Consider the following 27,660-nt stretch of genomic DNA (forward strand, 5'->3'; position numbering starts at 1 on the left):
GGTTGATAGATTTATATTTAGTGTGACTATATTATTGAGTCTGACCCATTTGTAGATTGCTCTTCTCAACATGTCAGCTCCATGGTGGGTTTGTAACAACTGTAGATGTTTAATGTAGACAGTTTAATGTTTAATCATGTTTATTTGTGTGTGTGTGTGTGTGTGTGTGTGTGTGTGTGTGTGTGTGTGTGTGTGTGTGTGTGTGTGTGTGTGTGTGTGTGTGTGTGTGTGTGTGTGTGTGTGTGTGTGTGTGTGTGTGTGTGTGTGTGTGTGTGTGTGTGTGTGTGTGTGTGTGTGTGTGTGTGTGTGTGTGTGTGTGTGTGTGTGTGTGTGTGTGTGTGTGTGTGTGTGTGTGTGTGTGTGTGTGTGTGTGTGTTAGCATCTGGAGGAGAATCCGAAGGCAACTGGAGACGAGATTGAGCAGGTACTCAGAGATTTTACGGACAAGATCGTTGAAGGCTGTGCTGGAGGCTCGTATAACTTCAACCCGGTGAGTACAAAGAGATGGACGTCAACTATGAACATAAACACACACACTCAGATCACTCCATTGGCTTGGTTGAACAGCCTGCTCCCTGTACATCACAAAAAAGCACACACACAAGCCGGACACAATTCACTCCAATCTCTCATGCAATATTTTCACATTACAACATTTCACATTACGACCTGATGACCTGATACTATGTGCAATAATATATGGAACCTACTTTGTGAAATAACATGTTCTACTCTATGTTCACTGTGTGTGCATGATTTTTTTTTTTAAACTGTGAATGTTCAGACTACATTTGTAACAACTGCAGCTCTGTTTTTGGCTACTCGTCTATTTTGATTGATATTGATTTCTTTATTGTCCACTGTGTGCTCTTTGCTGCTGTAAAAACGTACATTTCTCCTTTGTGGGATGATTAGAGGTTTCATCTCATCTTGAAATATAGAAACCATGTCGTGATGCATGTTATTTTCATCTGGACCTTGTTTTAGGCAAACTAACCTGATCTTGTGTTTGTGTGTTTTTTTCAGATTAAACATCTTGTTGAAAAGAAGAGCAGTCTGATAAATGACTTCTGGAGGGTCCATATGAAAACCAGGAAGTGCCCTTACTGCAGGTAACAGGATACAAATTATATTGCAGTGTATATTTATAGTATGGGGTTTTTAAAAAAAGCCAGGCACACGAGAACATGTGCAATTTCCCACTCCATTCATGTCATAATATACTGAAAAAGAAATTAACCCTACTGATGCAAACCGTTGTGAACCAATAAAAATCAGAGCAGGAGGTAAACTAGTGATGAAATGTAGGCGGTATAAAGTTTTAGTTCTTCATTGCTCAGTTGGTGATTTAAAAAGCCTCTTTAAATGCTCTGATGATGTTCTCCATGTGTGTGTAGGACTGGAAAGTTTACCTTGCGGCGGGAACACAACAGTAAGCTGATTATTACAATGCCATCAGGACCAAAGACCACTGGCAAAACTGACGGTAAGTGTTATTTATATTTAAAAATCAGCATTCTGTTGACCTCTAAATGACGTGTGCAAAAGAGGTTATGTGTGTATTAATGTAGGTGGAAGTGGTGAGAATCCCCTAACCCTGTATTTACTTGTCATACTGACACAAATAGGATGCACCCTACACAGCAAACAGGTGATACCTGCTCTTTCTCTTTGTCTCTGTGCAGAGGATCTAATGGCTGGGAAGAGAGTCTACCTGACGGCGAGTACTGCGAGAGAACACACCAACAAACTGTGGGAGAAAGAAGGTAGGGACATTAAAAACAACCTCCCGCTACCGTGTGCCTCCGGGCCATCCCTCGCTCACGGCTCAAGCTCAAAGGTGAGCGTGCCTTTGCAGTCAAAGCCCCTACACTGTGGGAAAGTTGAAAATGGCGCTGGCGTTGTCAGCCCTTGGTCTTTTAGTGGAAAAAGGCGGAGGCGATAAATAAGGAGAAACAGCACTAATGGGTGAAAGCATGGATACTACAGCGGCATGCTCAAGGGGCTTTCCTGAACCTGAGAGGAGAGCTGCAGATAAATCAAGCCTCCGAACAGCCAATCAGAGAGATTCTTCTCACCGACGCCGGTTCAACATGTCAAATCAGCCGAAAAAAGGCAGACGGGTAGCGACGGAGCCGGACACACCGCAAAAACTAGGTAGATGACCGCTCACCGACAATACAACTAGGGCCGACGTCCGACGATCTCTTTGGTGTGTCAGGGACTTAAGTTAGCGCTTGAGTCCTCTGGTCTTGAATAGACTGTTTCTGTCAGGTTTCCTTGATCGCAGGACCCGAAGTTTCTCCTGCCAGACCCCTAGTATTTTTTCCGCAACAAGTCTGAGTGAGCTGATGTGAGAACGCGGCAGATTATTATCCAGATTAGTCACCTCGAGCCAGTAAATCTCAAAGCAGCAAACAAAACTCAAACCTGTGACTGTCAATGATTTATTTTTTTGAATGCAATTTAAAAGTCCTTCTCTCCTCTGCCTTACAGGTTACTTCTTGAAGTGTCTCTTCTCTGGGCTGGAGGAGGGGATGGTACCTCAGGAGGGGGGGCAAACTTCCTATACAGACCTCTTCTTTCTCGAGCTACTGGTAGTCCCACCGGCCAGGTAACGCATGAACAAACACTCTTACCTAGAACACCTGTGTGCAACTCACGGAGTGCCCCACAGCAGCATAAAGCCTGCAAATATACAAAGTTTATATTGCAGCCATTGTTTTGTATGATGATGACGCCTCATAGCAGACGTACTGACAGAACGTAACGCTCCTCCTCTCTCTCTCAGGTACCGTCCCATCAATCGGCTGGGCGACCAGATGTTTACAAACGGTCAGACGGTCAACATGCAGGCCACCATGAAGGACTGCGAGATCATAAGGAAACTTCTGGCTCTCATAGCACAGGAGACAACTACTCAGGAGGACGAGGTACGAAGCAGAGCACTCCAAAGGTTTTTTATCTCTGTGCTGCACTCAGCCATGTGGTGATTGTGACCGAGCGTGTGCACTTGTCGTTTTTTTTTTAAGGCTCCAGAACAAACAGACCAGACGTTTCTGACTGGTATCCCCGGAGTGACGTTAACAGATAAACTCTACAACATGTGGATCCGCCTACAGACCCACGTCAACATCGTGTTCGACAGCGACATGGACAAAATGATCACAGAGAAATACCCCGGAATCAGACAGGTATCCTGTACACAGATGATAAGGAAATGTAATAAGAATGTATTTCTTTTGGTTCACTTGTGAAGACATAAGTGCTGATTTATTGACCCTTCCTCTTCCTGCCAGATCTTGGAAAAGAAGGATGGATTGTTCCGGAAACACATGATGGGAAAACGAGTGGACTTCGCTGCTCGATCGGTCATCTGTCCAGACATGTACATAGGGACGAACGAGATCGGAATACCGATGGTACAGCTGACTGGTTGTTGTTGAACTTTCTATATTAAACTTACACCTGATGTTTAAGTTTGGTCTCAAAGGACTCCTCTTCTCCTGATGTTTGTCCAGGTGTTTGCCACCAAGCTGACCTACCCTCAGCCTGTCACCCCCTGGAACGTGAAGGAGCTCCGTCAGGCCGTTATCAACGGGCCTAACGTCCACCCCGGTGCTTCCATGGTGATAAATGAAGATGGCAGAAGAACAATCCTATCAGCCAGCAGTCTTGTACAGAGGGAGGCTGTTGCTAAGCAACTGCTGACACCCTGCCCTGGTCCCCAAAAGATGCCCATGAAGATTGTAAGTCAGATTTTGATGTTGTTGTTGTTATTGTATTAATTTAAAGACTTAAACGTTTGTACACTGTGCAGTATGGATGCACACGTCACTGCCACACAACTTTTCTTGTCCTTACTTTGTCCAGGTGAATCGTCACATAAAGAACGGAGATGTTCTTTTGTTAAACAGACAACCGACTCTGCACAGACCCTCCATTCAAGCCCACTGTGCACGCATCTTACCGGGAGAGAAGGTCAGATCTTATTGGTCCAGGCTATACTGATCAATTACAGAAGCAAGTTTTAAAAAACGTGCAATAAAAATGAATCCCATATAACACAAACTGTTGTTGATATGAATCTGATGTTACAGGTACTACGGCTCCACTACGCCAACTGTAAGGCGTACAACGCTGACTTTGATGGAGACGAAATGAACGCACACTTCCCTCAGAGCGAGCTGGGCCGAGCCGAGGCCTACACCTTAGTCAGCACTGACCAGCAGTACCTCGTCCCCAAGGTGAGCACTCACATGCTGCTTATACTCAGAAGAATATACATCAGTGTTGAACGTTAAGTCAATTATAAAGCTACAAAACCCTGTTTGCGTGTTGTTGTTTTGAATGAATGGAAACAGTAAAGGGGGGGGGGGAGGATCACATGGATTCATTCTTATAAACACACCCAGATCAGCACTGAAGTTTATTTTTCTGTCTTAAGGATGGAAAACCTTTAGCGGGGCTGATCCAGGACCACATGGTGTCAGGTACAAGGATGACAATCCGAGGCTGCTTCTTCACCAGAGTCCAGTACACTGAGCTGGTGTACAGAGGACTGACTGACAAACCAGGCAGAGTCAAACTGCTGCCTCCGGCCATCCTCAAACCACAGCCACTGTGGACGGGGAAGCAGGTAATTGACTATGTGACCTCCATTCCCGCTCTGCACTTTTACATATTTAAAGCTGATATAAACATCAAAAGCAATGATGAGTCATGTTTAGTAATTCATTTGAGTGACTCTGCAACCTCAGTTGAGTCATTTTGTGCACATTTTGTGTTTCTTGCAGGTTGTGTCTACGCTGCTGTTGAATGTCATCCCACAGAATGCTGTGCCTCTCAATCTGGTCGGCAGATCCAAAATCCCCAGCAAAGCCTGGATCCAAGTCCCACCCCGAGCTGCCCCAGGATACAAACCTGACAGCATGTGTGACTCACAGGTACACACACACACACGTGCAGGGGAAATCTTGTTAATGCAAATCAAATCATTTTGCTTTGTCAAACTGGAACATGTCTATGGATCAGCAGGGATGTCATGCTTTCTGATTCATCCTGAATTCTGGATTTTCAGACATGAAGGTGATCTAAGTCAATCTCAGATCTGTAAAGACACATACTAAAACGGGTTAATAATATGTTGTCCAATGCCATTCACATCCCTGACTCAGAGTTTAAAGGTCACATATTCAGCAAAATACACTTTACCATGTGTTTCTAACACTCATGTGTCCCTAGTCTGTCTACAAACCCCTCAATTCTGATGAAAGTCCATCCTCTCCGCCTTTTGCCTGCTCCACTTTTCAGAAAATGTGTGCTCAAACAGGCCGTTTAAAGATTTTACCTTCATGACATCACAAAGGGCAGTAACCCCTGCCCACAGCTACTTGTTTGTTTTGCCCCCTGAGTCTACCTTTTTAGCGTAAACAAAAGAGCATAGTGCAAGAATACCCAAACCAACCAAGCCCTTCTAGAGAGGGGGCGTGGTAAAACACAGCTCATTTGCATTTAAAGTTACAGACACAGAAACATCCTGTTTTGAGCATTACTGAAATAGAGGGGTTTATAGACATGATCAAATACAATTTTAAACAGCGGTTCAGATCGTGACAGAGCCTCTGCTACACGAGGACTAGTTCACAGTCTACAGTAGATTAGTGTTTAAAATCAAACTGCAGCCTTGTCAAATTCAGTGCTTCCTCCTCAGTGGATGCCACTGGCCAAAACGGCTGCCACAGTGAAGGTGTAGTTCATGGGCCCCGTGGTGCTCTAACATCGCCACAGGGGATAAAAATGTACTACACACAAGCATTAGCAGGAGAGCTGAACTAGTGAACAGAAGTGATGTCCTGCAGCTGCTGAGACTTGAACACAAATGTTTCAGCAGCGGTTGTTTGAGTTACAGATCGCCCCGTTGTTTATTTTAATGTGTCAATAATAAATCTAATAAATAACACTTTCATATGATCCCACTTGGCAGATGAAAACGAATATATTATTACAGCATGTGTTAGTGACATGAAGTACTGGATCTCTGAGCCTATCATTTGAGCCATGCAGTAGCCTACATTTCCTCTCAACAGTAACCACCGTGGTGTTTTCATGAAGCACGTATGTGGTATACGTACACGAGATCAAACCACGGCTCTGGGTGTCCATGTTACACTCCATGTGCCATGTATACCACAACAGCTCCTGTGTACTGCTGCACTGTGAACAGATATCATTGGGGATTAAATGTGCTTCTAACTATTTGTTAACACTGAAATTTACGCCTGAAGTCCACAGCCTCCACACAAGAGGCGAGCCCACCAACCACTCCATTTTTAACAAGAAACTTCAAAGACATGTTTTGGGGAACTCTGAAACTTATTTTAATTCGCCTTTATAACACAGACCAATTTTTTTCGATTTTATTAAACTTTACTTTGTCTTTGTTTTCCAGGTGGTGATCCGTCACGGGGAGCTGCTGGTGGGGGTCCTGGACAAAGCTCACTACGGCTCCTCAGCCTACGGCCTGGTGCACTGCTGTTACGAGCTGTACGGAGGACAGACCAGCGGCAAACTGCTCAGCTGCCTGGCTCGACTCTTCACCGCCTACCTGCAGCTTTACAGAGGCTTCACTCTGGGTAAGAACATCCCGTACAGTAGAGAAAACGCTAAGACTTTTATTTTGACATGTAACAAACAGACATTAGTTTATATTGGTTTGGGTTTTCTTTTGTGAGTGGGATGTCTCAAACTTTGTTTTGATGTTTGTGTGAAGGTGTTGAAGACATTTTAGTGAAGCCAGGCGCCAACAAGAAGAGGACAAAAATCATCCAAGAATCGCTGAAGATCGGCACCAAAGTAAGTAACCTGTCCGATCATGTTTTTATCATTGATGTGGTCTGTTTAATAAATCAAATAGTTCATCTATTTATCAAGTGTCATCTATGAGGAGAAGGTTGCTCTAACCATTGCTATGTGCCACAGTGTTTTTATTGAAACTGCCACTGGGGGGCGCCAGAGGCTGACCTATTTTTGGATAGCACCGAAAACTGATCATAACTGATATTTTTGCCACATGGGGAGAACTAGAAACAATTCTAGGAAACATCATGGAAAAATCATCAACTGGCCATTTGAAGTCACAAACAGAATCTTATTTTCACATCAAGTCGTAACAAAGACACAATAATAATAATAATAATAATAATATGGTTCATCATCCAATACGCTCAAGAAACTGCAAGATATCCAGAGTTCTGCTGCTCGTCTTCTCACACACTCCCTCATCCGTGATCAGAACTGACCCGGCTTTCAGAACCTCCACTGGCTCTCCTAGCCCAGCTTATCTACTTTAAACTCCTCATTATCACCTACAAAGCTCTCCATAACCTGGCTCCCCCCCTACCTGTCTGAGCTCACATGTGAGAACAGCTTTAGTTTGACACCTACCCCCTGGCTGAGGCTAAAAGCATTAAATCTGGGCTGCGGCTCCTTACCCACATGTCATTCCCCACTCTCTCTCTCTCTCTCTCTCTCTCTCTCTCTCTCTCTCTCTCTCTCTCTCCCTCCCTCCCCGGATTTCAGACTCTATCCACTGTACTCCTGTTTCTCCAATAAAGACACAAAAAGCCCCAACAAAAGTTTTGATGCGTTTACATTTATTCCAACATAGGCTAAGTCTTAATTATATTAAATTCATTATTTGGAGGGAACAGGGAAATCTAGATCAAATTAAACATTAAACACCCCCATATAGCTGGAAGGGATTGATCGTCGACTGGCAGGCGACTGAGGCTCTTTAAAACCAAACGGGCTCACCCCTAAAATGACTTTATAGAAATGATGAATCTTATCGCTGATGGACTTGTTTGCTTTTCCAGGTCATAAAAAGTCATCAGTTTTCATTTCAGTCTGTTTCATATCCAGCTACAAACCTTTTCACTGCAGCTTCAACTATGACTCATAACTGTCCGTAAATGTCAATCTGGTGAAAAGGGTTAGATGTGTTCTCATGTGTTCAACAAAATGTTTTCCTTCCTGTCTCTTAGGCCCTCCAGGCAGCCTTCAACCTGCCGCCCAATGTGGATCAAGCTGAGGCTCGGAGCCGCTGGCAGGATGCTCATCTCAACCCAGACCAGAAAGACTTCAGCATGGCCGACCACAAGTTTAAGGAAGTGGCCAACCAAGTGAACAATGACATCAACAAGGTATCCTACCACAACTTCAGGAGGTACCACAATCAGTAGCACTACTGAAAGCTGGTTCAACAAACAATGATGAACGTGGTCTCTGAAGAAACCTTCATCTACGTTTCTTCTGCAACATAAATAAAGACTGTGTTGGTTTTATGTGTTACACTACAACACAGTAAGTCATACACACACCTACTGTGTGTACATTTTGACGTAGGGTTGGACTTCATGGTTTCTGAGGAGCTAAAGTCACTGTTCTTTACCCAAAAATGTAACCGAGTGCTTTTGTAATATACTTATAAAGAAGGATATTATGCCAGTCATTATTTTTTTTTATGATAACAGTGATCATGAGGATGAAAATGTTTCTTTTGTGTCCACAGGTGTGCATGCCCATCGGACTCCACACCTCTTTCCCAGACAACAACCTGCAGCTGATGGTCCAATCAGGAGCCAAGGGGTCTACTGTAAACACCATGCAGGTACCCCACACATAACACACACATACACATTTTAAAGACTGCTCACTAATAAGCTACGGCAACTCGGATACACATCATGTAGACATTAACAGGACAACCAAGACGGTTTCAACCAAAGTAAAGTGTTGAGTAAAAGAAGACATGCTGTTTGTTTCAGATACAGAAACCTGACTTCACCTTAAACAGGAGTGAAGATCGTGACAGAGCCTCTGCTACACGAGGACTAGTTCACAGTCTACAGTAGATTAGTGTTTAAAATCAAACTGCAGCCTTGTCAAATTCAGTGCTTCCTCCTCAGTGGATGCCACTGGCCAAAACGGCTGCCACAGTGAAGGTGTAGTTCATGGGCCCCGTGGTGCTCTAACATCGCCACAGGGGATAAAAATGTACTACACACAAGCATTAGCAGGAGAGCTGAACTAGTGAACAGAAGTGATGTCCTGCAGCTGCTGAGACTCGAACATAAATGTTTCAGTAGATTTTTTGCCTTTAAGTATCTTCTGTTGTTCATCACTGAGTCTTTGAAGGGTTTGAGGTTCACATAAATACACGATTGATTGATTTCATTTTGTTATTGTGTCATGCATAAACAATATGCCCAGCACAAAGCAGGCTTACAAGACACCATTATTAATACAAAGAGACCAAGGGTGCACTCACACAAGGCAATCCGTACCTTGGCCAAGCATGCTTCACCACTAAAGTCCAGTTCGTTTGAATAGTGTGAGTGCTCCGGTCCATGCTCAAGCACGGTACACTTGGCCCTGGCATGCTTAGAGGTGTGCTTCAGCACGGTACACTTTATACACGAGCACAAGCACGGGTACTAAAAGTGGACAGCCTTCATTATGGATAAATCCCGGCGTGTTCTGGCTGTATCTCAATTCAATTCAAAGCTTTATTGTCATTAAGTTGTACACACAACAGTAGTGCAAGCAAAATTGTCAGGGACCCTTCCACAAGCTGTCTGACTAAAGTGACTTAAAACAAGCCACTAAGTCAGTAAAGTAGCTGTCGTGTTCTCCCTGTTGTTCTCCCATGAGAGGATGCAGACTCGACCGCGCGTCCCTTAGCACGCATCGTGATGACGTAAAGCCATTTGTGTTGTATTACTTATTATGTATAAGAGGTAACCGTGCTCAGGCCCGGTTAGTCCTGGAGCAGTGTGAGTGCAGGCCAGCGGGGGAATGGGGCCTAGTGTGAGTGCGCCCCAAAAGCAGACACTTTGTAATAATAAAACTTACCAAACAAACCATCCTGACGCTTCTTCCAGACTTTAGAGACAAAAGTAGACGACTTAGAAACATTGAAATCAAACAACCGCTCCATCCTGTCATCATCAAGGCTCCAAAACATTTCAGGATTCATTTATCAAAGGTGGTCTTGACTCATCATAAGAAGGACAATACAAAATGAAATGAGATTCTTCTGTGTGTGTGTGTGTGTGTGTGTGTGTGTGTGTGTGTGTTTTAGATTTCATGTCTACTGGGGCAGATTGAGTTGGAGGGTCGTAGGCCTCCACTGATGCCCTCTGGGAAATCCTTGCCATGCTTCCAGCCATATGACCCTTCACCTGGTGCAGGGGGCTTCGTTTCAGGAAGGTTCCTCACGGGCATCAAACCACAGGTACTCTGAGAAATCTGTGTGTGTGTTGAAACTTTGGCTATCACGATAATTAAATCAGAAATCCTCTTGAGAACATATCTTTTTTCTCCTCTGTTTTCAGGAGTTTTTCTTCCATTGTATGGCCGGCAGAGAGGGTCTGGTCGACACAGCTGTGAAAACCTCCAGATCAGGATACTTGCAGAGGTAACGTAAAGCTCCCGGCTCAGGCAAGGCGGCGTTCTTTAAATAGTCGTGTTTGGCAGAAGCACACCATCGTCCACATTTGGTGTGATCCATGTCTATAATCTGATTCAGAAACTATTTTAAAAACAAAATCCTACACTCTCTGACTTTACTGACTTACTTTTATTCAGAGTTTACATTTAGAGCATTTTCTGTCAGTCTGTCGATGTCTGGTACTGTAAAATCCGGTATATATGACAAAGTCTGATTTTGGAGGTCTCCCAGAGAGAAAAAAGGTTTAAACTGTCTTCCTGAGAGATCATTTCTATTGTGTTTAGTGAAGTCTACAAGGTGCACTTTCTGTGCAGCTCTGTTGCTCTTTTTTGTACCATTAATTTCACTTTGTGGTTTAGCACTCCTACTAGCTACAGGACGGTAGTTGAGTTCAAAGGCTTTATATGCGATTTTTTCATCCAGCAGATGTCGCCCTTGAGCACCAGCATGAAACCAAAACAACTTGTGGTGCATTGTTGTGTTAGCATGCTAATGCTAGCGATCTTTATTATGCTCGTATCTTCACACTGCATGTAAATTTACACAAAATGAGCGTGATCTAGAAACGCAGTTAAGCAGTGAGTACAGTATGTTATTCTTCTTTTCTCTAGTCCCTCAATTAAACAACTTGTATACGCGAGGGGAGGAGTCAGCCGGCCGTCCAGGCGATGTAAACAAAGTGAAGATAGGACTCGGAAAACTTGGAAAACATCACAGACAGTGGGACTCGGGTGTTACACCCATTGTAGACAGACCCATTGTATTTTCAGAGGATATACTTGATTTCTATTACATTTTAGTGTTCAGATGCAGGAGTATGGAGGGAGAAAATATGTTAAAAAGTAGCGCAGCCAGTCTGGTCTGTGTCGCTATGTATCCCAGCACAGCTTGCACTACACAATGAATGGGGATGAATTTCCAATCGCGTCATGTCTCTTGCAGTGGGTGATGGTGGCGGCTGCACTCGTGTTAATGAAGGCATGTTTGTCAGCATTTTATACTTGCATGTTGGTCGCACTTGTATATAAGACGCAGCTCACTTTTTAGATGAAAAAACAAGTATTAAAAGTGAGTCTTATACTCCGGAATTTACAGTAAATAAAAAAGAGGGAAATGGAAACGTAGGGATGCAACGATTATGGATTTTGAAATCCCGATTATAGTCTGAGAATAATCCAGACTTTTTTTTCATTAATTTCACAACATTACTATAAAATGGTATAAAATGACATGAACATTCTTAATTAATTGTGTGCTGAGCGGATTTTCAGCTCCTTCCACTTATCCTGCCCCTCTTGTCTTCTTCTCACACTCTCTGCAGGTGTGTCATAAAGCATCTGGAGGGTTTGGTAGTGCAGTATGATCTGACGGTCAGGGACAGTGATGGATCTGTGGTCCAGTTCCTGTACGGTGAAGACGGCTTGGACATCCCCAAGACTCCGTTCCTGCAGCCGAAACAGTTCCCGTTCCTAGAGGACAACTATGAGGTGAAGCTGAGCACAAGACCAGCACAGTGCTGCTCTCATAAATAATGAAATGTGCAAATCTAAATCTGATTTAATTTTTTTGTTTAAGTGGAGAACTTATTGATTTGATAAGTGCTCTTAAATTACTTTTAAATCTAATATATGCAATGGTTTGGCTGTTAGCATCTAACAAGTGTAGCTTACCAAACAGGAATTTAAACAAAGGTTAAACATTCAGCTGCATGCTATATTGGACTGGATCCAAGGCTGAGCAAACACAGACTGAACTGCTCTGCAACTTAGTCATACATCCTGAAACAAATGCAATAGTGTGTTTTCAGTTTAGGTAGAAACATTTTGATTTCAAGCACAATCCACAGCTTTAGGGAGCTTTTACTCATCAGTTAACCAGAAATATGTTTGAATGAACCAATCCCTTCTTCATCTAGCGTCCCACACAATACACACAGTGAAGCTGCGTTGATATACAATTCTTCAGTTCAGCTCAACAGCATAACGAAAGCTACCCCCTGCCCTCATTATGCTCGCCCGTCCTTTGAAGTTTGACATCATGGAGGCCTAAAAGTTGAGATCTTCACCTATCTATTTGAATGCTGAATGATCCTGGCTCCTGAACTGAAGAACAGGTGTTTTCTGTCTCTGCAGAAACAACTATACACAAACATAGGCCGAAATACACACACATGCACAAACTGGATCCTATGGACATACACTAATGGAGAGGTCTCAGAGTGAGGGGGCTGCCCACAGTGGGCGCTCCTGAGCTGGTGGGGGTTAGGTGCCTTGCTCAAGGGCACCTCGGCAGTGCTCAGGAAGTGGACTGGCACCTCTCCAGGTCATAAGTAAATAAAGGTTCCTGTTTGCATGATACCCATGACTGTACACACAACTGTCCCTTGATAACTTTTATACTAGAAAAACGCTCCAGGGCAAGTTCTTGATCTTCTTTTTTCTTAACAACTGTGTCTAAAGCAGAATTAAATTTTAAACAGCGGGTCACATCGTGACAGAGCCTCAGCTACACGAGGACTAGTTCACAGTCTACAGTAGATTAGTGTTTAAAATCAAACTGCAGCCTTGTCAAATTCAGTGCTTCCTCCTCAGTGGATGCCACTGGCCAAAACGGCTGCCACAGTGAAGGTGTAGTTCATGGGCCCCGTGGTGCTCTAACATCGCCACAGGGGATAAAAATGTACTACACACAAGCATTAGCAGGAGAGCTGAACTAGTGAACAGAAGTGATGTCCTGTGTGAAGACTTGAAAACAAATGTTTCAGATGCTGTTGTTTTAGATACGCCCAGTTGGAGTTTAAATACACCCAGGTCCCGTATCGTCTATGTGTCTGTATTGATTTTCTTTTCTCGCTTCACATATCAAGTCTAATGCCAAAATGCCATTGAACAAATCATCTCTGTGACACATAAAAGAGTCACTTATGTGACTCTTTTATGTGTCACTTCCTGGTTTGAACACAGTTCGGTCTCTTCCTTAGAAACATAACAAGGCCGATCTTTCTGCGTTATTCAATGTCCATGTCTGGCGGGATGGAAAACGTTTAAAACAGCTGTCACCACACATCTTCCTTCAACAAGTCTTTCTTTCTTTACTTCCTGTTAGGTCATCAACAGGTTACAGGGCCTGGACAGTGTGTTGGCTCGTTTGGATCCTCAGACTGCCAGTCAGCACTTTGCAGCCATCCAGCGCTGGAAAGCAAAGAGAGAGACGGCATGTCCACGGAGAGGTAGATAACAAAGTCTGACATGCTAGATAAATAATCCTACATCATAGCTGCTCACTGAATGTTGTCTGCTATAGTTGTACGTCGTGCATGTGAAAGTCTGTCATTGCAGTGTTTATGGATCTTTGTATTTCTTTTTTTTGTTTGTTTCAGGAGCGTTCTTGCTGTTTTCACAGAAGAAGTTGGCTAAAGTGAAAGAGGCCGAGCCGACAGCAGAGCCAGATGTCAACGGCAGAAAAGCGACCACACAGCAGGTATTCCTCAAACACAAAACAGTTGAAATGCACTTATGAGTTGAGAGTTTTTGAAGTGAACACGCCGAACCAAACATTAATTGAAACCCTGACCCTCATACAGCTCATACAGCAGTGGAACTCTCTGGATGAATCCAGCAGGTCCAAGTACAGCAGGAGGACCTCCCGCTGCCCCGAGCCCTCCCTGGGCGTGTTAAGGCCAGACGTCAGCTTCGGATCGGTATCTGAAAACTTTCACAACATCACGGACAAATACATGCAGAACAGAGACGGAGCAAGACAAGACAGCCTGGATGCCAACAGGTACTGAACGCAAGGTTGATTCAATGTGGAAGAAAAAGGGTATAACAGAAAAAGAAATACAAATGCATGACACTCAAATATACATTTTCTTCAGCTTTTAATCCACCTCTGTTGTGCTCCTGGTAAATGTATTCATATTCAACACTCGTCAGTATTAATACCTTCGAATTTCTCTGAGCTAATTTTCCCCATTTGCTCTGCTTCCCTCTGATCGGGAAGCAAACGATTTAAAATATAAAACATACAGTAAAAAGTAACGGAGCAGTGTCTGTCATACAGCAGCTGTTGTTGACAGAATGTTGTCATGGAGACAGGACGGATGTGCAGCGCTCTGTGGCTTGTGTGGTCCGATCAAACACAAGAGCCACTGTTGCTCAAATTGCTGAAAAAGGTCATGCAGTCAAACCTCAGCCCCTTGCTGCATGTCATCACTCACACTCTCCTGCCAACAGTTTCTGACTCTATTCAGATGTGGTATCCAATAAAGACAAAAAGGCCCAAAAAAGAACTTAAAAAAAAAGAAAGGTGTCAAAATGAAGTGCCCACTGCCCATGCTGAGCCCTGCGGGTTTTGTTTTTTTTTAGTTTTTTGTTCCTACTTCAGCATTGATGTTTGGATCAGTGTAGTCATGCCACTTAGTTCACAGTAAAAAACATTTCTATAACAATAAAGAAAGCCAAGAAAAAAATCAAGGATAAGCGTTATTTATCAAGACAAAAGTACTAAAGCCACCCCCTTAAACACATGAATGCACACTGGCTCAGGTACCTCAAAGAGAAATGCAGTCATTAACTGGAAACCAAAGGTAACAGATGTCTATTCTTCTACTTTCACACAATTTGACTCATTGATTGCATTTAGGATCTAAAGAGAATTACAACACGTTAAACACAAAATGTTCCTAAAATGAAATGCAGACTCTAGCTTTGCTCTGAATCTGGGTATTCACAAACAGCAACCAAATCCAAAGGACTGTGATAGAAAAATGAAAATGAACTGTAGTAAAAAGAAATGCTTCTTTCTCTCTTTGTGTGTGTGTGTGTGTGTGTGTGTGTGTGTGTGTGTGTGTGTGTGTGTGTAGCCTTCGCCAGCTGTTGTACTATAAGTGGCAGCGATCGCTGTGTGATCCCGGGGAAGCAGTGGGTCTGCTGGCAGCTCAGTCCATAGGCGAGCCCTCCACACAGATGACCCTCAACACCTTCCACTTTGCTGGCAGAGGAGAGATGAACGTCACTTTGGGAATACCTCGGTAATGTCATCTTACACCTAGCTCAGTACACACAAACACATGGTGGTATCATCCAGAACTACCATATGAGCTATTTCATGTTTTTCAGTACCAGAAAATGCAGGGAAACTACTGCACACTGTCTAAACTGCACAACTACAGTGGCAACATCTCAGTATTAAAACTATGACAAAACACATGTGCAATTTGGGGCGCCAGATGCCGAGTGGTTACTTTATGTGTCGCATGTTCAAAGGCTGCAGTTCTCGAAGCGGGTGGACCAGTTAGAATTTTGCATTTGGCTTCTTTCACGCATGTCCTTCCCCACTCTCTCTCTCACTCTGATTTCTGACTCTATCCACTGTCCTGTCTCTCCAATAAAAAGCCCAAAAAAGACATCCTAAAAAATGTTTCAATTGAGACAGTGCTCTCTCTTTCTCATAGCAACTTTTAGTAAAAGAAGACTGAAAATCTGCAGTCTCAAAAAGCTTCAAAACTTTTTTCACATATTGTGCAAAATACACATTGGCATGTTTTTTTGAACACCCAGTTAGCGGGTTTGTAGACAGCGACCTTGCTTGTCCACAAACACCCCCCCCCCCCCCCCCCCCCCAATTATGAGAAAAGACCACCCTTTCCACTTTTCAGGAAAAAAAAGTGGAGCATGAAGTTTCTCTTCATGACATCACAAAGGGCAGTAACCCCTCCCCCAGGTGGATGACACTCCCACAGCTAGGTGTTTGTTCTGCGCTCTGAGTCTGAACAAAAGGACATGGAGCCAGAAAGCCCGAGCCACCCAAGCCCTTCCACAGAGGGGGCGTGGTCAAACACAGCTCATTTACATTTAAGGCTACAGACACAGAAACAGCCTGTTCTGAGCAGGGCTGAAACAGAGGGGTTTATAGACATGATCAAATACAATTTTAAGCAGCGGTTCAGATCGTGACAGAGCCTCTGCTACACGAGGACTAGTTCACAGTCTACAGTAGATTAGTGTTTAAAATCAAACTGCAGCCTTGTCAAATTCAGTGCTTCCTCCTCAGTGGATGCCACTGGCCAAAACGGCTGCCACAGTGAAGGTGTAGTTCATGGGCCCCGTGGTGCTCTAACATCGCCACAGGGGATAAAAATGTACTACACACAAGCATTAGCAGGAGAGCTGAACTAGTGAACAGAAGTGATGTCCTGCAGCTGCTGAGACTTGAACACAAATGTTTCAGCAGCGGTTGTTTGAGTTACAGATCGCCCCGTTGTTTATTTTAATGTGTCAATAATAAATCTAATAAATAACACTTTCATATGATCCCACTTTGGCAGATGAAAACGAATATATTATTACAGCATGTGTTAGTGACATGAAGTACTGGATCTCTGAGCCTATCATTTGAGCCATGCAGTAGCCTACATTTCCTCTCAACAGTAACCACCGTGGTGTTTTCATGAAGCACGTATGTGGTATACGTACACGAGATCAAACCGCGGCTCTGGGTGTCCATGTTACACTCCATGTGCCATGTATACCACAACAGCTCCTGTGTACTGCTGCACTGTGAACAGATATCATTGGGGATTAAATGTGCTTCTAACTATTTGTTAACACTGAAATTTATTTTTAAATTCAATTTTACGGTATTGACAAATCTCATTCATAGACGTCCACACGCCCCTGACGCAGCAGCGGGAGCAACTCAGGGTTAAGAGTCTTGCCCTAGCACACATGACATGTGACTGCAGGAGCTGGGGATCGAACCCCCAACACTCAGGTTGAGAGACCACTGACTCTACCACTGAGCCACAGTCCTCCAAGCCTTTCTCCCTTCTTTTCCTCCATGTCTCACTCTCTCTGTGTTTGTCTGTTTGGTCTGCAGATTGAGAGAGATCCTGATGGTGGCCAGCTCCAACATTAAAACTCCCATGATGAGCGTTCCAGTGCTGAACAACAAGAAAGCCTTGAAGAGGGCCAAGACGCTACGAAAGCAGCTCACCAGAGTCTGTCTGTCTGAGGTAAAGATCTTTATGTCTTCTCACTCTATGTCCTCCATTATCTCTACTGGCTTGATTCTGCTCCCTCCTGTCTCTAACCCTTTCTGTGTGGCCTGTCGGTTGTTTCGCTCCTTGTTTTATTTTGCTCACACTTGTTTCCATCGTCCTGGTTTGAGCTATTCTTTTATTTCCTTATTAATGTTTGATGTAGCGTTCCCCATGCTGTTACTGATGGCCTGGCTCTCAAACTGATGTTTCAGACTTTTATTTGAAGTTCCTTACTTTCCGTTTTTAATGGAAACACTGTAAGAACTAAAAGAGAGTAATAAAGAAAATATTACTAAAGTGTATACCTGCACAATATATCAAATTAAACCTTTAAATGTTCTTATGTGTAAAATGATGACCTTAATATTGTTATTTAAAACCTAATGAGTGAATATGAAATAACCTTATTTATGCACACGTGCGCACACACACACGTTAACATGACCGAATTGCGTTTCCATGATGCAGCATCCTTGCTAGCCCACACACATTGTAAAACTTAACAAACTACAAAATGCACCTTTTAAGTAACTTCTTATTAATGTGCAGGTGAAACATGCGTGCCTCAAACAGCGGGGTGCTTAATAAAAGAAATGACCTTAATATTTAACCTTTTGAACACCTAGACCTTCCTTTTTCCTTCACTTCCTGTACCTTTCCTTTCAAAATTAGAGCATCCGTCTTTCCGAGGTAACTAACAGGAAGTTATCACAAAACCTTAAGAAATACATTTCAAATTCAAATACACACTAACAACAAACTACTGGGTCATTTACATTTGACTTTGTCTGATGTGTGTGCAGGTGCTGCAGAAGGTGGACGTGGTCGAGACTCTGCAGATTGAGAATCATTTCAAATCGCGAAAGTTTAAAGTCACTTTCCACTTCCTGCCTCCTGAGCGTTACAATGAAGATAAGCTGCTGTCCCCCGAACAAATCCTGCACTACATGGAAACCAGGTGTGTGTGCGTGTGCGTGTGTGTGTGTGTGTGTGTGTGCGTGTGTGTGTGCGCGTGTGTGCGCGTGTGTGTGTGTGTGTGCGCGTGTGTGTGTAAGTGTGTGCTGCTTCCTCCTCTTTTGCCAGAGTCCAATAAAATATATGTCCAGCTTCTAACTTATTTTTCTCCTTTTGTAGGTTTTTCCGTCTCCTCCTTGAAGCCATTAAGAAGCGTAGTGCCAAGCTGGCTTCCATCGCCGTGGAAACAAGGAAGGCCACCCTCAGAGATAAGGACCAGGATGGTGATGCAACAGCTGACACAGCAGGGGTCTGTTGTTGTTTTATTTATTGACCTAATCTCACTATAGAATCCCTTACAGGACATGTTATTATCAGAGTTGTCACTCATCTTGGTGAACATTTTATCTACCATAAAATTCTTCAGTTGGATGACGCGGAAGAGGAGAGAGAGATCGTGGATGACCAGGGGAACGAGGGAGATGCTGATGCTTCAGATGCCAAGAGAAAAGACAAACAGGAAGAGGAGGTATGAAAATAAACAAAGCATTTTTTTATTGAACACGTCGGAGGTTCGATCCCCAGCTCCTGCAGCAACATGTCCGATGTGTCCTTGGGCAAGACACTTAACCCCAAGTTGCTCCCGCTGCTTCGTCTGTGTATAAATGTTCATGAACGGATTACTCCTGATGGACACTTTACAGAGCAGCCTCTGCCATCAGTCGCCCCGTCAGACAGGAGCCTCTGTGTTTGGAGTTTGCATGTTCTCCCTGTGCATGTGTGGGTTCTCTCTGGGTACTCTGGCTTCTTCCCACAGTTCAAAGACATACTCTTTAGGTTAATTGGTCACTCTAAATTTCATGTAGGTGTGAATATGAGTGTGGCTGGTTGTCTGTCTCTTTATGTCAGCCCTGTGATTAACTGGCAAACAGTCCAGGGTGTAACCCCGCCTCCTGCCCAGTGACTGCTGGGATTGGCTCCAAACGGGAAAAAGTGGTATAGATAATGGATGATTGGATAAAGCAAGGCAGTGTGCAGGAGCCTTTCTCTTCGCCTTGGGGTTTATTTTGATGCCAGATTTGAAAAAATTGTAAAAAAAAAAAAAAAAAAAGAGTTTCAATGTTTATAATACAATTCTAAGGCAAGAGCAACAGAAAAAAACCCTCATGCTTAACTGCTCCAGACCTCTCCACGGATGTTGATGACGAGGTCGAATAACTGTGTATGTTTTCTATACAAAATGTGAGATTGAATCATCCTCAGAATGTTTAATAAATGTACTCATTTGCAATGTCTTGCATTTCTGTTTTCATGCATTATATTTCATTTGCTCATGCAATCACTGTTTGGTCTCACCCAAGATCGACAGAAAAGTAATCAGCTCATTGAACACTTGAATCCAAGAATGGAAATTCTCTCTCTCTCTCTCTCTCTCTCTCTCTCTAAACCATTTTAGTAAGACTCATAACATGTAAAGGACTGGGCAGCTTTACAAATATAGAACCACTGATGTCGGTCTCTGCTTTCCGTCTGCAGGTAGACTACGACAGTGAGGAGGAGGGTGGAGGCGATGAAGGCGAGGATAAAGACGAACAGGAGGAGGACGAGAAGGAGGAGGAGAATGAAGAGAACACTCCTGAGGAGTCCCAGCCTCAGTCCGCAGGGGGGAGAGTGGCGAGGAAGAAGAAGCGATCAAAAAGAGCAGAAGGAGAGGCAGAGGACAGTTTGAATGAGATGAGAGTGAACTCTGTGCTGCAGTCCAACCCAGCGATAGAGAGATACTGTTATGATATACAGCATGAACTCTGGTGTGAGGTGAGAGTGCTTTGAGGTTTCACACCATCAAATTACAAAGATTATAGGGGGGTTTCTCTTGAGCTTTCATGTTTAGATTTCTGACGAGACTTTGCTTGGCCGTGCTCTGTCGGGCTTCCGCAACGCCGCAAGGCCATGCAAATTCACAGACTGGGGCACCAACATTTGGAATTTTGCAAAATCATAACGAATGTGGTAAACCCTAATGACGGCGGCGCTGTAGCGGAATCACACTAAAAAATGAACTTGAGATTATTGTGTACAAGCCTGCCCGATTAATCACTTGGCTGATAAAGCCGATAGAGGCCTTTTAATGCGCCCAGCCACCACCATCGGACTGTGTCGTCCCCACAACCACCGCCGTTCACGGCCTGTTCCGACCTCCACCAACATTACCTCAAAACATAGTTTATTTATTTCTTATTATAATACTCACTTATCAGAGGTAGGGTCGTCGGGGCAGCAAGGACGGCAATAATTCAACCCAGTCTTCCCTTTCCCCCCCAAGCATTTTCCAGCTCCCCCTGGGGGATTCCACGGCGTTCCCAGGCCAGACGAGGATATATAATCCCTCCAGCGAACTCTGGTTCTACCCCGGGATCTCCTTACATTATTTTTTTCACGTATTAAATTTCATGTATTTCCTCTTTCCAGAGTCTCCAGAACATTAATGTGCTAAGAGGTTCAAATATCATATTAATCGTGATTAGGATTTTTGCCATAATGGAGCAGCCTTACTCCATCGTTAACTATACTGTCATCACCGTTTGCAGAACACACAGCAGCAATTCACAGCTGAGCAGATAGAGGTCGCTGCAGTTCATCAATAATTATAATGAAAATATTCCTCTATAAATGTATTTGTTCAAGTAAGCAGCCTAATGAGTGCCGGCACACAGTCAGATGTCGTGCTCAGATGTATATGGAGAAGTCTTTTTGATTAAATCCTTAAGAAGGCTCTGTGCTCAACGTCGTATCACGTATTAGGTGAACTGTGTTATTGTGTGCTCACGCCTCACCTGGTCTCTCTTATTTATGATGCTGTTTCTCAGGATCAGTTGGTTTATGGGCTTTGAACCTTACTGCAAGCGTAACTGCAGATCATGTGACACGAACAGACACCTCTATTTGAACCTGTGAGATATAAAAAAAGTGGATAGCATGACGTTGCATCCTCATTTAGTAGAATATGAAGATTGTGTTTCCAGCGGAGAATCACTTTGGACTCTACATCGACGTAATTTAAAGCTTGTTCTCAGTTTATTTATATTTTTTATATAGTTTTGACCACCTGTCCACCCTGCAGCATGACTCTTTCCTTCCCCTGCTCCAAGTTCAGACATCAGCTAAGGCTCCCTGTTGCTGTCTCGACCTAGAGTTCAATAGGTCAATAATATCAGTTAGCCACACATCAGCCAATCAAATATGATCTCATACAAAGTCATTAAATGTGAATGTAGACATTTTAGCCCGCTTGAACTGCAGTTATTACGTGTCTTTTTTGTTACAACAGCTCCAGTAACAGGAATATAATTATCAAAAATAACAAAAAGTTAAAATCATGTACATCAGTTAAATAAAGGGAGAAAAAATACAATAATAGAATAATACAAGATATGTACACTTCCACTTGTGGAAAGAGTTCTTATTATTAAAAACACACAGTGTGTAGCATTATAGATATGAGTCATGAGGTGGTGATGCTGTTAAAGAGTCTGATTAAACAGTCTGACTACAGATGGAATGAAAGACCTGCGTTAGTCTTTCTCTGTCTTGTATTTGAGTTTTTGTGAGGTTATCGTTTAACCCTTTAAGACCTTCACTCAGCCTTCGTCTCTCTGTTCATAGGTTGACCTGGTGTTGCCAGTGAGCAAGGTGCACTTCGACCTGACCTCGGTCCTCTCAGCGCTGGCCCAGAACGCAGTTATTATGGAGACCAAAGGCCTGACGCGCTGCCTCCTGAGCGAAGTCACAACAAAGACAGGACAGAAAGAGACGGTTCTCAACACGGAGGGCATCAACATGCACGAGTTGTTCAGGCACAGTGATGTATGTAGGCCAGACGTCTCGACTTCTGCTTCACGCTTTTAAACACGAGACTACAACATGGTCCAAGGGTCAAGGGAAAACTGCACACAGCACTCCAAGAAATTCAAAACATTTAGCTAAATAATGGTGCAATTCAGGACAACTCAGAAGTAGAACTAATGAACATGGAAGAGAGTTTTATTGATATGTAAATCTAACAGCCAAACAGATACACCACTTCATTTAGTACTCCTTTATAGCAGCTGCATCCACAAAATTCATCAACATACATTGTAAGAAAAACCTCCTTCAAGAAATCATAAATAATAAAGTGTTGCCTTTGTTTCACAGAGTCGATGCTGTATAGAAGCACAACATTTTCTTGCTTTATCCAGACCACACACAGAACTGACAGCTAGCCCACTATGAGGAGATGTGAGGCTGAAATTAAGCCAAAAAGAAGTGTCACACATCCAGTCTTTGATAGGAGAATGATTGAAGCCTTGTTCACAACAAGCTGAAGTTTTCAGATTGCGCTGCATGTGTGAACACAGACAACCAAGCACAGACTGTATGCACGCGACCATTGTGATCTCTGTGCATGTATTTAACTGTTGAATGTTTTGTGTTTGTCAGTATGTTCTTGATATAGCATTGTATAGCGGACTCTGTTGTCTGTCGTTCTTTTAACATCACATCTTGCCCCGTCCCCTGTAACATTTGACACAGATGATCTCCCTCTGAGGGATCATTATAGATTCTAATTACACAGTTTGATTGCTGAAAAAGTGCCATGACTTCAAAGAGTTAGTTTTAATTTCTCAAATAATGTTCTTGTTTAAGAGATCACATATTTTCACTCATGCTTGCGTTGCATTCAACACAAATACTGAGACTGTTTTTTCGTCTTCAGATCTTAGACATCAACAGATTGTACTCCAACGAGGTCCATGCCATGGCTAAGACCTACGGGATAGAAGTGGCTCTGAAGGTCATCGAGAAGGAGATCAAAGATGTCTTCGCTGTCTACGGTACACAAAAAAAAAAGAATCACAACCCCCCCTTTAAAAAGAAAAAAAACACCAAAAGGCTGTCAAGATTACTAATTCTATTCCGTGTCTGTATTTCTGTCTGTAGGTATCGAAGTGGACCCCAGACATTTGTCGCTGGTCGCAGACTACATGTGTTTTGAAGGTGTCTACAAGCCATTAAACAGGCACGCCATTCAGTCCAACTCCTCCCCTCTGCAGCAGATGACCTTTGAGACCAGCTACAAATTCCTCAAACAGGCAACAATGTTGGGTAAGAAATGGATGATAGAAATGCTCTAAAAAAAAAGACACTCTGCGAAGCGATATCTGTAATAAAGATGACTTTCTAGTTATTGTCTGCATGGCTTTTAAGCAGAGAGAAAGTCACTCTGAATGTACTTGATTGAAAATATTCCTTTTCAAGATTAATTTCAATAACATTACAAGGCAATAGAAACAACCGTTTCTTTTTAGCAGAATGTTAAACTTAAAGATAAACTTTTGAGGGACAAAAAATGACTAAAGTATGTATAAATAAATGTTAGGAGAAATGCATACAATAATGTATAAATAATTAAATAAATGCATCAATTAATACATGAATAAATATATTCATATATTTATTTACATATTTCTGTGTCCATGTTGTACAAGGAAAAGTAAATATGTAAATTAAGTGGGCTAATTAATGTGGAAATGTATGCATTGATAAATATATAACTGTAGAAATATTCTAATAAATGAATAAATACATGTAAAAATATATAAATAGCCTTTTTCATTAACAAAATGTATTTATTATTTATACATTGATGTATTGTTTTCAGCATTTATATTTTTATTTTTATTGATGCATTTATTTAAATATTTATACATTATTGTATGCATTTGTCTCAACATTTATTGATTCATTGATTTATTTATACTTTAGTCATTGTTTGTCCCTCATAAAACCTAGAGACACTCCTATCTTTATCTTTCTGTCTTGGCTCATGGCTCCTTTTTCTCACTTCATTTTTCAGGCTCACATGACCAGCTGGTGTCACCCTCAGCCTGTCTTGTGGTTGGAAAGGTCGTCAAAGGTGGAACGGGAATTTTTGAACTGAAACAACCTCTCCAGTAGTCTGCTGTAATTACTGGTTGCTTTGACATGGACTAATATAATGACGGAGCAGGAGTGTGTTCTATTTCAGTTCTGCTCACTGAAACTCCTATGGCACACTTTCAGCTTAATCCTGTGGATATGACATTTTTTAAAACAGTAGTGGAATATATTTTGCTCCTGAATTAAAAAACTACAATTATTTTGACCAAATCTGTGTAAAATAAAGTTCACCCCACTGGAGATGAATGCAATCACCAAAGCAGTCACTGTATTACTCTGTGAAGACTGTGGGAGTTTACAACACAAAGAATCATAGCAGCATAAAGCCTGGTAAACAACAAACACTGTTGTCTTGTTTGTATTTTATAATAAAGTTAAAATTATGTTTACATATTTCATCTCTCTTTTTGTTCTGTTGAGTCTTTTTTTTTTTTTTTTTTTTTTTTACCTATAATCATGTTCTTTCAGCTTTAACATACTTAAATAATGAATATTAAAAAATATAAATATAGACAAAAATAGATGTATATCTTTTGGTGTGATACCGTTATATTATATATAATTTTTGTGGCTAAACCTATACCCGAACACCTGCTGTTATATCTATGCTTCGCGTTTTCATGCAATATTATATTATTCTCATTATGATATTTGTATATTTTCTGTGGTTTGCACACTGGTTGTTAATCTTTGGGGAAGAGGCTTTTATTACGAAAGAGCGGAAACGATAGGGGGGTTACTTCCGGCTACAGACGAGCTGGTCATCATTTGGAGGCTGACATCGTGAAGACGTGAAGCTGGAATGAAGAGCTGCTGGATAAAAACCTGATCTTCAAACATGTCTGCGGGACAGGCCATGACAAAGCTGTGGGAGCAGTGGAAGGGTAGGTAAATAAATACATTACATGAAGTATTGTGAGGGATGTAGTTTGGTGCAGAATGGCGTAAACACGGTCACCGATGTGGTCAACGTAGCCGCTAACTGTTTACGTTAACCACCGTGTCACTGTAACCTGAAAGACAAACGGAGATACCCGGTAAATACCCGGTAAAGCTGTGTTTGTAATCACCGTAATGTTGTTCTTTTGTGGCGGTTATATATATATTTATATATTTTACTCTTCTGATTTGTTGACAGTTTTTCACCAATAATAATAATTATTATTATTTAAAACAAAAGTGCACTCATTAAAGCAAAATGTACGGAGCCCCTGAAGTCCCCAAAAGTAAAAAAAAATAACTTTGGACCAAGTTAACAAAATTGTGAAGACGATATTATGTTGTGCACACAATATATATTTTTTAATTTTTGGGACTTCAGTGGCTCCATACAGTTGAAACAGAACCACATTAAAAAAAAAAAACAAAGACAAATGAAGGTAAACACAATTTAACAGGAGAGTTAACACACTGAAGCTCTTAAAAGTTGAAGGGGAGAGACTGATCTCAGAGGTCTTCTTGGGCAATAAGGAGTTACAAGAATACAGAAGTAGTTATGATTGTTTAAGAGAGTTATTACAACATTCATCTTAGTTAGTTGTTCCCAAAGTGTGGGAGTCAAGATGCCTTTGAAAAAATGTAATTATTTTCCCCATTATCATCAAGATACAGAAAATAGTCAAACGCAAAATAAAACCACATCATAAAGTGAAATGACAATACAATTAATATATAAAAAATTACAGTAATGTAATGTATGGTGTCTGCTGCTCTTTACACATGAACACACGTGTGTGTATTTATTAAGTTCTGTTTGTCCACTCAGTGCTAAAGTCTATACATGGACATTACTTATATTCTGCTTCTAGTCAAATTCAAATGAACTTTATTGGCACGACAGATCACTAGATCACTATGTTTCCAAAGCACTACAGAAAGGTACATTGAGGTACAAATGATTAGATTCTTGGCGATTCTTGAGTCTGTTAGGGCCCCTGTTTGCTCATATTGTGTGTTTGGACAACCTGCTGCTGTAACGCCACAATTTCCCAGTTTGGGATCAATAAAGTAATTCTATTCTAGGCAAAGATTCACACTGGTGGCTCCTCCAACCAGCGTTCATCACCATTGATTTATAATCTGACACCAACAAAAGAAAGTGTGAAATGTGTACTTGGCAAAATATGCACATTTTTGAGCCGATGCTGTGTTTGTCAGCACTCGGGGCATGTCTGCCTTATTTGTTGACAAGCAGCACTTTCCGGCGGAGATTCAGGACCAGCAGGTAAAACGGACTCTTATCTGGGTTCACTGAAGAACGTTGTACTGGTAGGAGTTATATTGGGGGTGTTTATAAAATGTAATGTCTCTCTTTTGAATGTGAATGATTATTGGGGAATTGGCCCAGTTCTTCCCTGCATGCATTATCAGCCGTGTGTCCGTGAACTCTCAGGATGTTTCTTCTCAGTTCTGCATGCAGGGCTTCCAGCTGATGTTTTTCCCTTTTTGGGAAGTCTTGGTTGGTTAATGGATCTCATATTTTTAGTATTTCTTTCAATAAATTACAACATAAAATAAGTTTGGGGATTAAGGTAGTGGTGTGTGATATTACGATCTTAGATCATGAAGGGTTTGAACATGTTGGCGATCTGCCAAAAGCAGAGAGCTCGTTGAACCGGGGTAATGTGTTTCTTCTACCATGCTACAGTTTATTCTCTTACACAGACACGTCTATTTCTCCCCTTCTGCTCCGCGGTGGAGTGGGATTCACCACTGAAAATGAAAACGTTAATGAAACTTAAGAGTTAGTCCGTAAAAAACAACTCCATGCCGGTTATATGCAACCGTTTTGATAGTTTTCCAAACCGACAAGGCATGAGAAACATTTACCTTGTGTGCTTAGATTGCGACACAACAAACTCTTTTAACGAGCCGTTGGGTCCACGGCCTCTGGCAGCCTTATTTTGAGGAACCTCTGATCTAAAGTCAATTTAGTAAGATGCTTTTAGCAATAACCAAATTACTTAAACGTACAATATGTACAATTTTTAAACTAAAATATCTAGATTAATAATAAATTGTGTTATAACTGTTTGAGTACTTACATTACCTCAATTATTTTATATTTTAACAGTTTTCAAATATAACATTTTTATAGTTCTAACGGGATGTGTCTTGACATGGCATGACAGACATGACGCGTTTATCCGTTGCCATGGAAACACAGGATGTT

At 42.1% G+C, this 27,660-nt stretch overlaps 1 protein-coding gene and 4 non-coding genes across 6 annotated transcripts in view; all 5 read left to right on the plus strand.

Annotated features, from left to right (window-relative positions):
- polr1a (RNA polymerase I subunit A) overlaps positions 1-24,877 on the plus strand; it is a 33,074-nt gene extending 8,197 nt beyond the window's left edge. Inside the window, exons 5-37 of one of the 2 annotated variants that reach the window (XM_061048792.1) lie at positions 380-490; positions 1,027-1,112; positions 1,398-1,486; positions 1,686-1,766; positions 2,497-2,614; positions 2,792-2,933; positions 3,033-3,194; positions 3,300-3,422; positions 3,522-3,749; positions 3,874-3,981; positions 4,101-4,247; positions 4,448-4,639; positions 4,797-4,946; positions 6,452-6,635; positions 6,773-6,855; positions 8,046-8,204; positions 8,573-8,671; positions 10,145-10,297; positions 10,398-10,480; positions 11,835-12,000; positions 13,619-13,742; positions 13,893-13,993; positions 14,097-14,296; positions 15,378-15,545; positions 17,393-17,528; positions 18,359-18,513; positions 18,690-18,819; positions 18,937-19,038; positions 20,046-20,324; positions 22,173-22,373; positions 23,266-23,383; positions 23,490-23,654; positions 24,406-24,877. In XM_061048792.1, coding sequence (XP_060904775.1) covers positions 380-490; positions 1,027-1,112; positions 1,398-1,486; positions 1,686-1,766; positions 2,497-2,614; positions 2,792-2,933; positions 3,033-3,194; positions 3,300-3,422; positions 3,522-3,749; positions 3,874-3,981; positions 4,101-4,247; positions 4,448-4,639; positions 4,797-4,946; positions 6,452-6,635; positions 6,773-6,855; positions 8,046-8,204; positions 8,573-8,671; positions 10,145-10,297; positions 10,398-10,480; positions 11,835-12,000; positions 13,619-13,742; positions 13,893-13,993; positions 14,097-14,296; positions 15,378-15,545; positions 17,393-17,528; positions 18,359-18,513; positions 18,690-18,819; positions 18,937-19,038; positions 20,046-20,324; positions 22,173-22,373; positions 23,266-23,383; positions 23,490-23,654; positions 24,406-24,506 — 4,644 coding nt within the window. In that variant the 3' untranslated portion in view covers positions 24,507-24,877. Of the gene's footprint in view, positions 1-379; positions 491-1,026; positions 1,113-1,397; positions 1,487-1,685; positions 1,767-2,496; positions 2,615-2,791; positions 2,934-3,032; positions 3,195-3,299; positions 3,423-3,521; positions 3,750-3,873; positions 3,982-4,100; positions 4,248-4,447; positions 4,640-4,796; positions 4,947-6,451; positions 6,636-6,772; positions 6,856-8,045; positions 8,205-8,572; positions 8,672-10,144; positions 10,298-10,397; positions 10,481-11,834; positions 12,001-13,618; positions 13,743-13,892; positions 13,994-14,096; positions 14,297-15,377; positions 15,546-17,392; positions 17,529-18,358; positions 18,540-18,689; positions 18,820-18,936; positions 19,039-20,045; positions 20,325-22,172; positions 22,374-23,265; positions 23,384-23,489; positions 23,655-24,405 lie in introns of those variants that run through there. The other variant, XM_061048793.1, reaches the window with a different exon arrangement.
- Positions 5,680-5,816, plus strand: LOC132982608 (small nucleolar RNA SNORA5). The gene has a single exon (XR_009674722.1). It is a non-coding gene; the product is annotated as a small nucleolar RNA SNORA5 (small nucleolar RNA).
- Positions 8,936-9,072, plus strand: LOC132982609 (small nucleolar RNA SNORA5). The gene has a single exon (XR_009674723.1). It is a non-coding gene; the product is annotated as a small nucleolar RNA SNORA5 (small nucleolar RNA).
- LOC132982610 (small nucleolar RNA SNORA5) lies at positions 13,071-13,207 on the plus strand. The gene has a single exon (XR_009674724.1). It is a non-coding gene; the product is annotated as a small nucleolar RNA SNORA5 (small nucleolar RNA).
- Positions 16,534-16,670, plus strand: LOC132982612 (small nucleolar RNA SNORA5). Its single transcript, XR_009674726.1, has one exon. It is a non-coding gene; the product is annotated as a small nucleolar RNA SNORA5 (small nucleolar RNA).
- Positions 24,878-27,660: the final 2,783 nt, after the last annotated feature.

The sequence above is a fragment of the Labrus mixtus genome, chromosome 10 (genome assembly GCF_963584025.1).
Source record: "Labrus mixtus chromosome 10, fLabMix1.1, whole genome shotgun sequence".
Classification (NCBI taxonomy): domain Eukaryota; kingdom Metazoa; phylum Chordata; class Actinopteri; order Labriformes; family Labridae; genus Labrus; species Labrus mixtus.